General features: G+C 31.8%; 1 protein-coding gene across 6 annotated transcripts in view; it reads right to left on the reverse strand.

Moving 5' to 3' along the window:
* The window catches only part of LOC105200002 (neuromedin-U receptor 2-like), a 28,304-nt gene that overhangs the window by 1,760 nt on the left and 12,852 nt on the right, over positions 1 to 13,692 (reverse strand). For all 6 annotated transcript variants that reach the window (XM_026132589.2, XM_026132588.2, XM_039448875.1 and 3 more), the window contains 2 exon segments: positions 2,764 to 2,978; positions 498 to 918 (listed from right to left, as the gene is read on the reverse strand). In XM_026132589.2, coding sequence (XP_025988374.1) covers positions 498 to 918; positions 2,764 to 2,978 — 636 coding nt within the window.

Below are 13,692 nucleotides of genomic sequence, written 5' to 3' on the forward strand. Positions count from 1 at the left end.
AATATTGTTTTTTACGTTTATTATTTTAGTTTATTATCAATTTTTTTTTTATGAGACAATATATTTTTATTAACATAACATTGCAGTTTGTAAAAAAAGATTCAATCATATTGGATATGTTGAGATGGCTTTAAACATAAAAAATTTACATTTACAGATTTTTTTATCACATTAATAAAAATATGTTTTCTTATTTTTAAAAAATGTTGAGCTTTAAATAATTGAATTACAGGAAACACTTTATGTATAAAAATTATAACATATATTTTTTTGTAACTTATAACTTTTTGTAACACTTTTTACAGTTTCATATTCGTGAACGTAGTCCCTTTAACTACAAAGCAATAAGTGCTTCGAAACAATAAGCGCTTATTGCTTTGAAGAAAATATACGTCTTTTTACGGGAACTTTAACACGTTTCTATTATAATATTGATTTGGGGACATTCCCTCTAGATTAATTAACGTCGCGGTGATATGGGCGCAAACAGACGCTACCTAAAGTGACAGCCTTCGGTGACCTGTGAATTCTCAGTAGACATTCATTTGCGTTGTTGTTGCCTTCGTTGTTTAAACCTTGTTTGCTTAACGATGTCATCGTGGTAAGTTGGCTGCAGTCAGAATCTCTAGATATTCTTCTGGTATCTCGACAATCTACGGTTTCTCTGGTCGTAGGTCGCCCCTCTCTCTCGTTCTGAAATTTCGCCAATCCATTCAGCTCACAGGAATTTGCGTTTGCCAATGCGATATGCGATAATCGTTGATGTTCATCGCTAACGGATATCGAGGGTGAGTGCTGGGCGTCATCAAATCGATGTCTCATCGATCTGTGATACCGCGACAGGCTACTGTAAGTCGGTTGTCGACGGTTGCCCTTGTGAGATGAGAACTTCCTGATACAATATTTAGGCAACATCGACTGAAAGTAAAGATAAAATAATGAAAAGCTTTTGATTCTTGCAATTTTATTTTGATCGTAACTAACGCTTTATCGATAATGTTTGAGGAAACGAAATTTTCGTAGTTAACAGAGTTAAGGCTAAAAGATGTTGTTTATTATGTATAAAGTAAAGTCGCCTATTACGATAGGTTTTTAATATGTGGTAGCGAGATTTCAGCTACATTATAACAAGCGCATGTGGTTGGTACTCCATCATACACTTATTACTCTTGAGGCAAAATCTATTTAGCAGAAAATTCATTATTAGTGCGTGCAGTCGTTGGAAAAAAAATTTTTTTTTTAATTGGATGTTGTCAAGTTTTTTTTAAGTGAGTCTTTAAATCTTGTTTACTTATACAATAAATAAATATTTAGTAATAAATTCTGTATGCAGTGATAGAATAAAATCGTATTAATAGAAAAATACGAGATGTGATGATTTACTTAATTATAAAGATTAGATTTAGTGATCGTGAAATTGCGTGGCGCTTATAATATGAGATATTCAAAAATCTTCATTTGTTATCGCATATTTTAACTTCGAGAACTTTTCAATACGATAGAATAAAGTTTTTCGAGAAACTATTTGCATTAGAAGACTTGAAAGTTACAACTTTCAGTATTAGCACTGAGGCTTTAAAATTTTTTGAAGGAAATAGGTTTTGAAAAAAAAAAATGTTACGTACAAAAGTTTTTGAGTAACGAAAGAGCTATTTGATTGATTAATTACGTTTTGAGACTGAAATCTAATTTGGACCCAGTAAGACTCAAATTGATAAGATCTCATATAAAAAAAAATCTCATATAAATCTCATATAAATCCCATCTCATATAAAAAAAAATCTCGTGTGTCTTATATTAGAAACTCTTTTTTTGAATTACCAAAATGAAACAATTTTAATAAAAAATTTCAATAAAGTATCTAACTATTATCGATTGTTAATTTTTGGCGATAAAACTTAAATATATTTAGGCCCGATTTTTCATTATCCGGTTAACTTGTGGTTAAACTTAACCTGATGTCTTATCCAATGAGCTTCACTCATGATGATGCCATAAGTAAAGCTCATTGGTTGAAACACCAGGTTAAGTTTAACTACAAGTTAACCAGATAATGAAAAACCGGGCCTTATTGTACTATAATTTAAATATAAAAATAGAAATTAATTATATGAATTAAATGAATTGTAAGCTTTTAAAGAAAGATACCTCATAATAGGCCACTTTACCCTAATATATCCCGGCAACTATAGTGTGGAATCGTGAAGCACTTCACACCTAAATTCAGCTTACAATTAATGTGGAAATGCATACTCAAAGAATCCAAGTATTGGATTAAAAATCAACTGTGAATTTTTAAAATTGCTTTGCGCGGATTCTGACTGCTTGGACTGCAAGCACGATGCAAAAGCGTCTGAACAATATGGCTGTACTACGTACATATTCATAAGGATATAAAACAGAATTCGAACGAAGCAATAAATGAATTTGTCAGCATATAGGAACCGGCACAGAGCGTCGCAATTCGCAATTGTAAAAAGGGAAACAGCATCAAAGAGCACAAAATAAATAAACAATAAAAGAAAGGTCATCACTGTGTACTCTTTTTCCCTTCGTCAGTCAAAACTTTCCACGGGCGAGATAAGTTGCCGGGCTTGAATACATTTTTAAAAGCATAGATATGAAAAAAATATTTTTTAACTGAATGCTATGTAAAATCCATTATTCTATTTTTGGCAAGTATATGAGCAATCGATTATAAACCATGTAAAAATGGCCAGAGAAAAATGAAGCGATTAAATCCGATTCTCCGATACGACTCACCTTGAAAGCTTCTCTGAACTTGTTAGACATGATATTGTAGAGAAGCGGATTCACCGTGGTGGATAAATAGTAGAATACTCCCGACACGTACGTGAGTGTGGTGTAGACTAAGACCATGGTATCTTGCGGCTCGGAACTGCTCTGAGCGTATACAGCCAGCAATCTCTGAGCGTGAAACGGCGCCCAACAAATGAAAAAGGCTACCACTACTGCAACTGTAAAGGTAATAATGACGTCTGTTGTCTTTAGCCGGAAAGCAGAGTAAGGGAGCAGTAAGCTCACGAATATAAGATTTTATATTACAAATTGAAATTTACGAGATGAAATTAACGTGTCTAATAATTAAGAATTATCTTAGGAGCACCTCTTCCATTTGAAATTGCAACAACAAGATATACGCGAGTCGTTAGTATCGGTTATATTGCAGATGATTTCTTGAAATTAATGGAATAAGGAATTAACCGTTTTCAGAGATGTAAACAAATTTGTTTCGATTTATGATTCCCGCAATGTGTATCGAAAAGTAAATACAAAGAGTAACGCAAAGTCATTGAGGGGACCATTTGCCTTCATTTAGCACTACTTCACCTTTCGCAATTTCATTACTGTGCGCCAAGAAAATAAACTTTTATTACATCGTATTGCTGTGGAACATTGCAGTCTTCGAGAGACAATCAACCTTTGGAGATTGGGAAAATCGAAGAATTGACTCTAGCATATATGAAGACTTCTTTATGAAGGGTATGGAGCTTTCCACATCCAGAATTCAGAGTATTTAAAAAAATATATTTTAAACGTAAATATGGGATAGCCCACATTGATCATATTGTTGAATAATAATTTTTACAATCTCCGGCTTATAGAAATTGCACGCCGCATTTTCGTCGGACTTGAAATATAGTTATTGCATGATGCCGGAATAAGTAATATTATTAAATTGAGTTTAAATTAAACGAGCAATTTATTAGTTTCGATGCTCAGAAGCATTTATAAAATTGCGTATTTATGTGATTATGTATTTGACATTTTCGATACGAATTTCAAACTTATTATTGATATTACGTTGCTTGAAAACGGCGTTCATTTAACACATATTGGTTATTGCGAGTAAGTAACATCACATGCTTCGGTAGTCAAATTGGACGCGAAATGTAGAGAGAGTTCTGGCTGAGGTTATTTTTAGCAATAAAATTGTTTACAATAAATTTTTTTGGGAAGGGAGATTTAGATTCTGCATTGAGGAAAATATTTGTTGAAAAACACTAAAATATTTAGTCCTATACGTGTAACTAAATATTGAGTTGGTTTAATTAATTCTTAGTTAAAAATGTTATTGGCTGATATAAATAAACTATACTTTTCTTTGTGCAATTAAATAATTGTTGAATCAATTCAATGTTTAGTTGATCATATCAGACTATATATTTGAGTTTTTAAACAATTTGTTTTTTCAGTGTATAGATGATTCTGAGCATCAAAATAATTAAATTAATTGCCAATTTAATAATGTTACTTATTCTGACATCATGCAATAACTGCGTTTCAAGTTCTACGAATATACGTGCAGTTTGTTTAAGCTGCAGATTGTCAAAATTAATTGGCACTAAGATCCTCTGTGACCGATATAGATTATTTCATATTAAAGTTTGACATTTTCATCTCCAAATTTCAAACTTGTTGTTAAAAATATTTTAATTTCTAATAAATGATTTGACAAAAACAGTGTTGATTAGAGTGCTCATGTTGCATGTCTAATACAACATGTCTAATAAAAGAGACAATTTAAAACCACCCTTTCCCCTCCTGCATGGATGAACTACTCCGCACCTAGAAAAGTCAAAAGTGTTCGTCTCTGGATTCTAAATTGGTTTTAGCTCTTTCTCCTACAATATTACTTTACCACGTACGTAAAAATATAAAAATTTATGAATGATTCTATCAGTTTCTAAAGGTTAAAATCCAGTGAAGAAATTTTTGCGTAGTCTATGCCCAATTATAGAAGAGACGTTTCATTAAGGAAAGTAGCAAATAAAATTTAGAGAATGCGATTTTCACGGGTAATAACACAAAAAGTAGTTTACCGCCTATTGCCAAGGCGGGTCTAAAATTTTCTCGCATTTAGGCTACATAAGCTGCAACTATTGTCTTCTATAAGAAAAAGAGTGATATAAAATAAATGTCCTCGTAACTTGAAATGTAACAGCGCAGAGCTAAGGTTGTTAAATTTTTGTAAGGAGATTTACAGTATAAAATAATCATATTATATAATTAATTGAAATATGAAATATAAAAAGTTATATTTATGAACATATAAAAATAAGAGAAAAATTGTTTAATTATTTTACAAATAATAAAAATTTATGAAGCATCTTAATGAATCAATTAATAACCGAGCAATCTAAAATACTTGTTCTCTTAATGTATTATTTAAAATAAATACATACAATAAATACAAAAATATATTATCTTATTGTATTATCTTGATAAATATAAAATGTTTCTTAAAACATTTTAAGCGCATCATCAAAATATAAACTTTGATTTATTTAATTGTAATTTTTATAAACAAATTTGTATAACAAATTAATTTTTTCATAATGTTAATTTTTATAATATTTAAAATAATATAACAAATTTGTATAACAAATTAATTTTTTCATAATGTTAATTTTTATAATATTTAAAATAATGTATCTTATGAATACCTTAAAGTATTTAAAAATTACAATTAAATTTTAATGTTATAAAATATGCATTTTAAGTTTAATAATAAGTTTCTGTGCAAGTGTCCGAATATAAAGACATATTCAGCTACTTGGACATTTACTTTAATATTTTTTAAAAATATTTGAGAAATTATAGTTGTGGAAAGATTCGAAAAGGTTATCAAGAAACATTGAAGATTCTAAATGCACAATATATTATATAATTCATCATAAAGGGGTTGAGAACATGAGTGAGATTAATGGACTTCATTGTAACTAATGCTATAACAATGAGTGATTATTATGGTCTTAACTCATAATTAATTACAATGCTAACCGAACATAATAAAAGCCAAGAAATATTAAGAGGAGAAAATATCTTTCTCTTTTGTGGTTAGTATTATAATATAGTATATTTGCAATTTTACGTATACTATTACGTCTATATTTGAAAAGCAAAAGAGAAGAAATTAAGATTGTATTCAGAACGCGTTTACAACAAAGTTGACGCAATTTTTTTTATTGTTTATTAAATATGAAGCAAAGAATTTTATAAAAGCGCTAATTTTGTTATAAACTATAAGTGAATATGTACTAACCTAAATCTTGATCTTCGAAGTTTAGATGATTCTACAATTTTGCGTATATTCTTGAGAAAGGTTTTTAAAGAGACCTTAAGAAAGGCTTTACGCGAGATAACTGGGATAAAAATAATCGTGAATGATCGCAGGGGTGAATACACAATGTTAAGAACGCTCTCGTTGTCGTGAATTTTTTATATCGAAACTGAATTTGGCATGAGACGTTAAAAAAAGAGCTTTGCCATTTGCTCGCACGTCATTGGACGGATAATAAAGGATGAAGGATGTGACGGTTGTCTGAAAAAGCGAATGAATTATAGGACGAAATAATATTTCGAAATCTAACATAAATTTCAGCGTAGCAGTGGAAAAGCTAAAAGAGTTATGTACTGAGAAAATATTTGTGTATTTTCAACTCGGAGAACGCACAAATAATTCAAACATAAACATTGTAAAAGCCGTTAGTTCTCGATAAACATCGAACGTATGCTAATTTACGTAATTATGTATTTTAGCGATTAATTAATTTTGAGGAAACTAAACATTCAAGAAAAATTCGATGTTCTTTTTTCTCTTGTTCAAAACTATTGCAATATTTAAATTACGAGAAAAAATTCGACAGTGAAAAACTTAAATTATCATAGGTCATCACGTTCTAATTAACAGGCAAACTTTATTTTAAATTAGATTGGAAATGAAATTAATACAGAATGTTAAAATTATTCGCTCTGCTAATGTTTACAGTTTAGAAATTCTAATGTACATAATATATTTTATATGATACTTTTAAATTTTGACAACTTTAGAGGAATTCTTCTACCTTTTAATTTCTTCAAAGAAAAACGTTTCGTAATTGCTGGAAAAATTCGCGGTAACTAACTCTTCACAATTTGTGAGATATTGCGACTGAAAATACGCGTTTCGACATAGGATGAAAAACACAAATGAATCATCGATGCGTTAATTCGAAACATCGTTTCATCACAGTTCTACGCAATGGCGAAAAATGTTCTACGGCATGGAAGTGCGAAGGGATGTGTGCTTTTTTTCTTTTTTTGCAGGTAGGAAACCGATTTTTATTACCACGTGCGTTGCCGACAAACGAGATTCGCCCACACGCTCGACAGTACGAAGGTCGACATTTTTATTTCGATTATCGCCACGACAAGGCATCTAACCGTCGAAGTAAAGATAAGCGATCCCGCTGCGATCGTAAATTCACCCGGAGAATCGTATTGAAATAGTTTTTCGCAGGTCGACACCAATTGATTCGTAAGTTTAACATGATGATGCAAAACGAAAATGAATCAGTGTGACATTTTTATTAAATATCTTTTACTGTTTGCTTTCCATGTTCAATTTAATCAAAACAAAAATATGTCAGTGTAACATCTCTTATTGCTTTTCACGTCAATTTAATGTGAGCGCATTAGTATTTTGGGCTTGAGTATTTTTGTTGGTATCATGTACGGATAAATGTTACGCACATTTACTATGTAGAAAATGTGTAACTTAATCATAAAAAATTGTTGCAAAAAAGTGATAGATGGCTAGCTCTTTTGGATTAATAACGGATTTTTTTATTTTATTATGCACGCGCAGAAATCTCAAAGTACGCTGTTTTAAATATATACGCACGTGATCTTTATCAAATAAATATCAGTAAATGCGCTATATGCAAATAGAGTCCGATTCAGTATTACTGATAAATTCACGAACGATCTTTCTCTCATTAATAAGATACCGACACATGTACGTTAAAATAATCAAGTCCGTACCTATTAATAATTTGTTGTGTTTCCAAACAACGAGGAGAGGGTGACGTTAGGAAGAACGACTTTACGTGATCGATATATCTTAATAAAATTACGTACTTCTTAATATGTATGTGTAAATATTATTACTAGAATTAAGTTTACATTAATGTCAAATTTATGTATATGTTCCGTATTGTATACATATATACATATATAAAGAAAGGACAAGGGTCGTGAGATATTATTATATATATTTCTTATAATTCGCGTTGAATTCTAAGAGCAATCGTTAAAATTACTTTATTGCAGTCTATAATGTTTAGACATATTGTACTAATCATTTTTGCGTTTTTACAAAAACTGGATTTTAGTTCAGCAAGTAGCAATAAATTTTAAAGGTGTATACTCTTTAGACCTAATTTTGAAAAGTTAGATATTAATTTTTAAACTTTAATCTTTTTTGAAAACCTTGAATGTGACTTAAATAATGTAACGGAATTGTAATAATGTATTAAATGTGCACTGTAATATGTATATGAATTCGGCATGGTATAAAGTTATATCATGTGGTGAGAGAGATGAGTGAGAGAGCTCGTAAGATGATTGTGAGCCGTTTGCATTATGAGCGTAAGACTGCTTTTTGAGATTTACGATCTTATAACGAATATAAGACAAACAAATTATTAGAAAAAGTTATTTTTTAAACCAAAATCATTAAAAAAAAAAATCATTTTTTTTTTTAATTAAAACATATTTCATAAAATGTTCATAAAATCTTGTTTTATGACACTTATTAGTGTGTAATTTATGAAGGATTATTGATTTGAGATTTTTTATAATTAAAAGTGTCTTTATGACATAAATTGTATTCCGTGACCTCTCTACCTCTCTACCTTACAAACTCATTTCTTTTTTCCTCTTTAGTGAATTGTAAATTACATTCGTTTTATAAACTCGATGAACTTTTACCTATTGGATGGTTAATAGAACTCTATGGCTAAAAAACTGATGATAGATAAGAATCGTGTCATAAAACAAAATGGACTACCGCCCACTTTCTTACTTTACATAAATATATAACTATGTTTACATATATGTATGTGCATGTATGTATATAATGCGAATACAAACTTTTAATTACACGTCCAAATATGATCAGAAACGAGAGTTCGAAGACTCGAGATAAATATTCCCCTACGATTTATGGACAAATTCAATGTTTTCTCGCTCTATTTCGAATCCAATGGATCGTTTGATAACACCGAGAATTTCATTACTAAGATAACCCAACTCGAATAACTTTTCGAAGCTAATCAAACGTATACTAATCTTCCCTATTTTCATCTTCGTAGCACGCGGACGCGTAATCTTTGTCTTCGATTGGCGCGAAAGAAAGAAAAACATAGTCACGTGTAGAAAGCAAACCTCCCGTTTCTTCGAGGAACACGCATTATCCCTGCGACGATGAGAGTGAGTGAAGGGAGAAGTCTGTCGTGTGTTAAAATGAAAGATGAGGCAATTTACTGGAATGCGTTTGAGGCGAACTCTCGAACGGCCAAATTGATAAATCGATATGCATAGCGATCAAGACGGCAAATAAACGATCATTACCTCGATGGCACTTTGCGATATCCAGAAATCGAAAGTAAGAGCGGAAACGTCGTTCAGGTATTTTTAGTCCGCACGCGGACTCATTGTTGCCATCGAGATCATCTGGATAACATAACGATGGTTTAGGGTGGGATGTGCGTGGAATTCGGAGCGCTATCGAATTCTTATACACCGAGGGACTACAAGAGCGTGATAACTTTGATTTCGAGGTCAACGGCGTATTTTTCCCGTATGTTTTTTCTTCATTAAGCTCGAGATATCGGCGTAGCCGATGTGTTTCGATAAGAACCTAAATAAAACGTCCTGTCACGTGAGAGATTTGTGTTACTCGCAGTGTTACGCTGCTATTTCCGACTGTATATTTGAATGATCCTCTTGCATAAGACTTACATAAGAGCGAAGAATTCGACTAACAGTTTCACGCTCAGTTATTCGACCTTCTCAGGAATGTAATCGCTCATAAGTTTAGACATGGTATTACACTTATTATAGTGCATGCATAAGACAGAGAGAATTTCGGGTAAAGTTGGAACGGGAGCTTAAAACGTTCGGCGTTTACGCCAGCGTTAAATTGCAACTAGGAAGATCTGCATACTACCATAATAATTCGAAGTAAATTTGGACCCACGATCACGTGGAAGCTTCGATACTTTGGGGGATTACTTGATTCTTACGTAAGCCGATTGGTCGAGAAATAGACTGGAATCGCCCTGGTTAGCGCACGCAAAGGTACACAACCAGCCGTTCACCAAAATGCATCCGCGGTTATATACGTAACAATGAGAATCGCGTGAGCGTTTTGCGTTTGCTTATAATTACATTAACCCTGTTGAGTTCAAATTTTCTACTATTTGGGTCAATGTCAGTACAATGAAAAAACTGTAAGAAAATGACAAGTTTTCTTAAAAAAGAAAAAGAGATATTTTATTCATCAACAAACAAAAACGTTAATGCCAGAGAGAAAAATTTTTAAATCAAATATTAGTAAGAAATTAAAACACGTTTTGGATCAAATACATCTGAATAGAACAGTAACATTAAAGATTCGGATATATGCAGAATGTAATATAAAAATAACTTTAAAATAAATATTCAATATTTTAATAAGCTTTCTATCTAAATGCATTATAAAAATAACATGTTTTAGGTTTGATGACAGTCTCTTGTAACGCAACGTCCCCCATTTAGAAGAAGCAGTTTACTCATTAAAATTAATAATCGGCTTCCATTTTCAATATCGCGATATATCTTCCCCTAACATTTGCGTCGTAGGGCTAATAACACAAAATTTACTTCCAGACGCGACAACCTTGAAAGCTAAGTTCGAAAGAAATTCAATAGGGAACGCAAGTTTGTTCGGGGAGGTCTCGACTCGCCGATGTGACTGACAATGAGGATAAAATTGGCCGTCGTGTGAGTGATTAAGAAACGTGACGGAAAAAGCAAGTCGTTTATCTGTGGCTATTAGGGCGCGAGTGGAATAATTCTCCGAGGTTTCGACGCAAGGCCGAAGCCACTCTCAGCGAGGTAGAGAAGGTAAGGGGATAACTCACGGGAAATGCCAATAACAGACCTAATCTTATTCGCCTTCGTATTTCAAATTTTATCACCATGTTGAGGCGCCCATTGGATGCTGAGTTTTCTTCCTCGCGCCGACTTACGAAAGATTTGCTCACTATGTGACGACGCAATTTTTTACGAGAGAAATAATAAAATTGGCAAACGGATCAAATCGTCGAATTATGAACGTCTTGCTTCATTTGGGACTGCGGTATACGTTCGCTTAAAATAAAACGAGAAATAAGGTTTTAAGATTGAGAAACTTGTCACATACTCTTAAAACATTTTTGTAATGTTAGAACTCGATTTCAATTTTGCTGAAGAGAAACTTTTAAAATCTATTCAAAAAGTTTACCTACATTACATAAATCTTGAGAGAGATCTGATACACAACCACGCGACGTAGAAATATGAGGTTGAGCCGTAACACCTCGGAATGCCCAAACATTCTCGTTGTGATACTTGTTCGAACCGACTAATGTGCATGTCCAATCTGATAATCGTAAAAATGTACGGCTATAGTGTAATTGAGTCCAAAACCACTCGGTTGATTTATCGAAATGTGAGCACGGTCGACTATTCCCAATATCTTATCGAGTTTGGCGATCTCGTTGATCATCTTGCTGAAGGAAGAATAGTTCAGCCACAAGAGACTTGTCAAAGGTTTCTTCCAGCGAACGAGTTCGTCGATCTTATTCGTATCACGAACGAACCATAGTACCGTAAGAATGGCTTGTCGTGAGCCGAAGATCTATTACGTGGTCGAGGGCAATACGGAAACAGCGTAGAAAAATTTTCATTTTCCATCAAGAATTTCCGAAGACAATGTTCGTAAATTACCTACAGAAAGCTACATCACGATAGAAATGTGAACTTTAATTCAAAACAAAATTGGAGTCCAAAAGATTTACATTTTATTTATTTGAAGGTAACTTTTTAAATTTTTCTTAATTTCATTAAAATGGAAAAATTGTAACAAGCAAAAGATTATTCAAACACATAGAATAAAAAAATTTTTTCAAATACGCCTATTAAACATATATACATATTTTTAATTTTTATTTGCAAAGTTAAGCCACAAGTATATAAAAATTTTTTAATGAAAAAAGATTTGAGATAATAAAATAGAGCACACGCATGCAAGAAAAATTTACTACAATTTAAATTCAATTTCTAAAATATCTAGAATTCTATTGAATAAAGCAAAATTTATAAGGCAAGGTAAATGCTATATATGCATAAAATTTTGTCATTATAAATGATATCGACATCGCTGCGTCATGGGGAGCAGTTTATGCGAAGTCGTAAAAGGTCGACCAAATGTCCGCAATCTTTTCTTTACCCCTAGTCGGAATCGATATTTTCTGATATTTGTGCGTCTCCATGACAGACCAATATCATGGATTATTGTTTTGAAAAAAAAAAAAAAATCGTGAGGCTAGGCAACGTTGCATGGTGCGACAGATTGCGTCCTATCAGAATCGATCGTGTAGTAGTAATCGTTCTATTTCGATGCTTTTCTCCTTTGGTAGTCTAAAAGCGGCATTTATCTAATTTTTGTGCTTTATCCGAAAACAATGGCAATGACAATGTCTAATGTTAATTTCGCGGTAGTGATTAATGAAATTAACGATATCGTAATTTCTTTTAAGGATGTATGATAGAATTTCGAAGGTAAACTATTATTGTAATGTTTTACTAAGATTTCGCTTGTTAATGTATTTTGTTCCCTTGTGTAAAACAAGTCACTTTACAGTATCGAATCAACAATTTATTGTTTTATGTATAAGCAAAAATATCGAATCTTGTTGGAAGAATTTATAATCTTAAATAAACATAATTTGCTTGCCTGAAAAAACAAACAACTTCTTCATGTAAGCAAATTATGTTTGTTTAACATTAAAAATTCTTCCCAGATTTTATATTTTTGCTTATACATGAAACAATAAATCGTTGATTTGAACTAATTTTTTTTTTGTGTAGTTAGTCCTTTAATAATAATAATTATAAATTATATATATAATTAGATTAATTAATAATTGCAATCATTTTTTTTCTCTCAGTATTTATTAAATAATTGGTGCTATGATTTTTATAAAATACGAGTATAATTGGTAAATGCCTATATGGTTTTCAAATCGCGGGAATGTTCAAAGTTTATGGAGAGCACACAGTACTTATATTATACAGATTTATATTAAACAAGCGGGAAGTTTAAAGTGTCTCTCTATTGCGAAATTACTTACGTATTATCAGAGCGTGGCAAGGCGCTTGTGGCATTATCCAGATATCTTCTTTTAAGCAAAGTTCGAATAATTAAGCACGAATTTGAATATTTTATGAGACTGCTGCAAGAATGTCTGGCTAAGCATTTATAATACGCTAACCCACTTCGGGCAGCTTAAATCCATTTGAACTTTCCGTGAGAAGTAAAGCGTCTGGCATGATACGTTTGAATTATATGCTTGCAAAACTATGCGAACTTAGTAACTTCAAACTAGAATATGCAATACGTCACATTCACGTCTGTAACGTGACTTATGATTAGCTATTCGATGTCATTACGGAAGTAAAACTTTGTTAATTATATTATTGTATGATGTACTTCTTTGCAAATATCATCACAAATTGAATAAATGGAACACATTTTAATGGCAAATTTCTCGTCGAATTAAAAACTTTTTTTTTCTTTATTAAAGCTTTCCAAATTTTAAT

This window comes from Solenopsis invicta, chromosome 5, assembly GCF_016802725.1.
Source record: "Solenopsis invicta isolate M01_SB chromosome 5, UNIL_Sinv_3.0, whole genome shotgun sequence".
Taxonomy (NCBI): domain Eukaryota; kingdom Metazoa; phylum Arthropoda; class Insecta; order Hymenoptera; family Formicidae; genus Solenopsis; species Solenopsis invicta.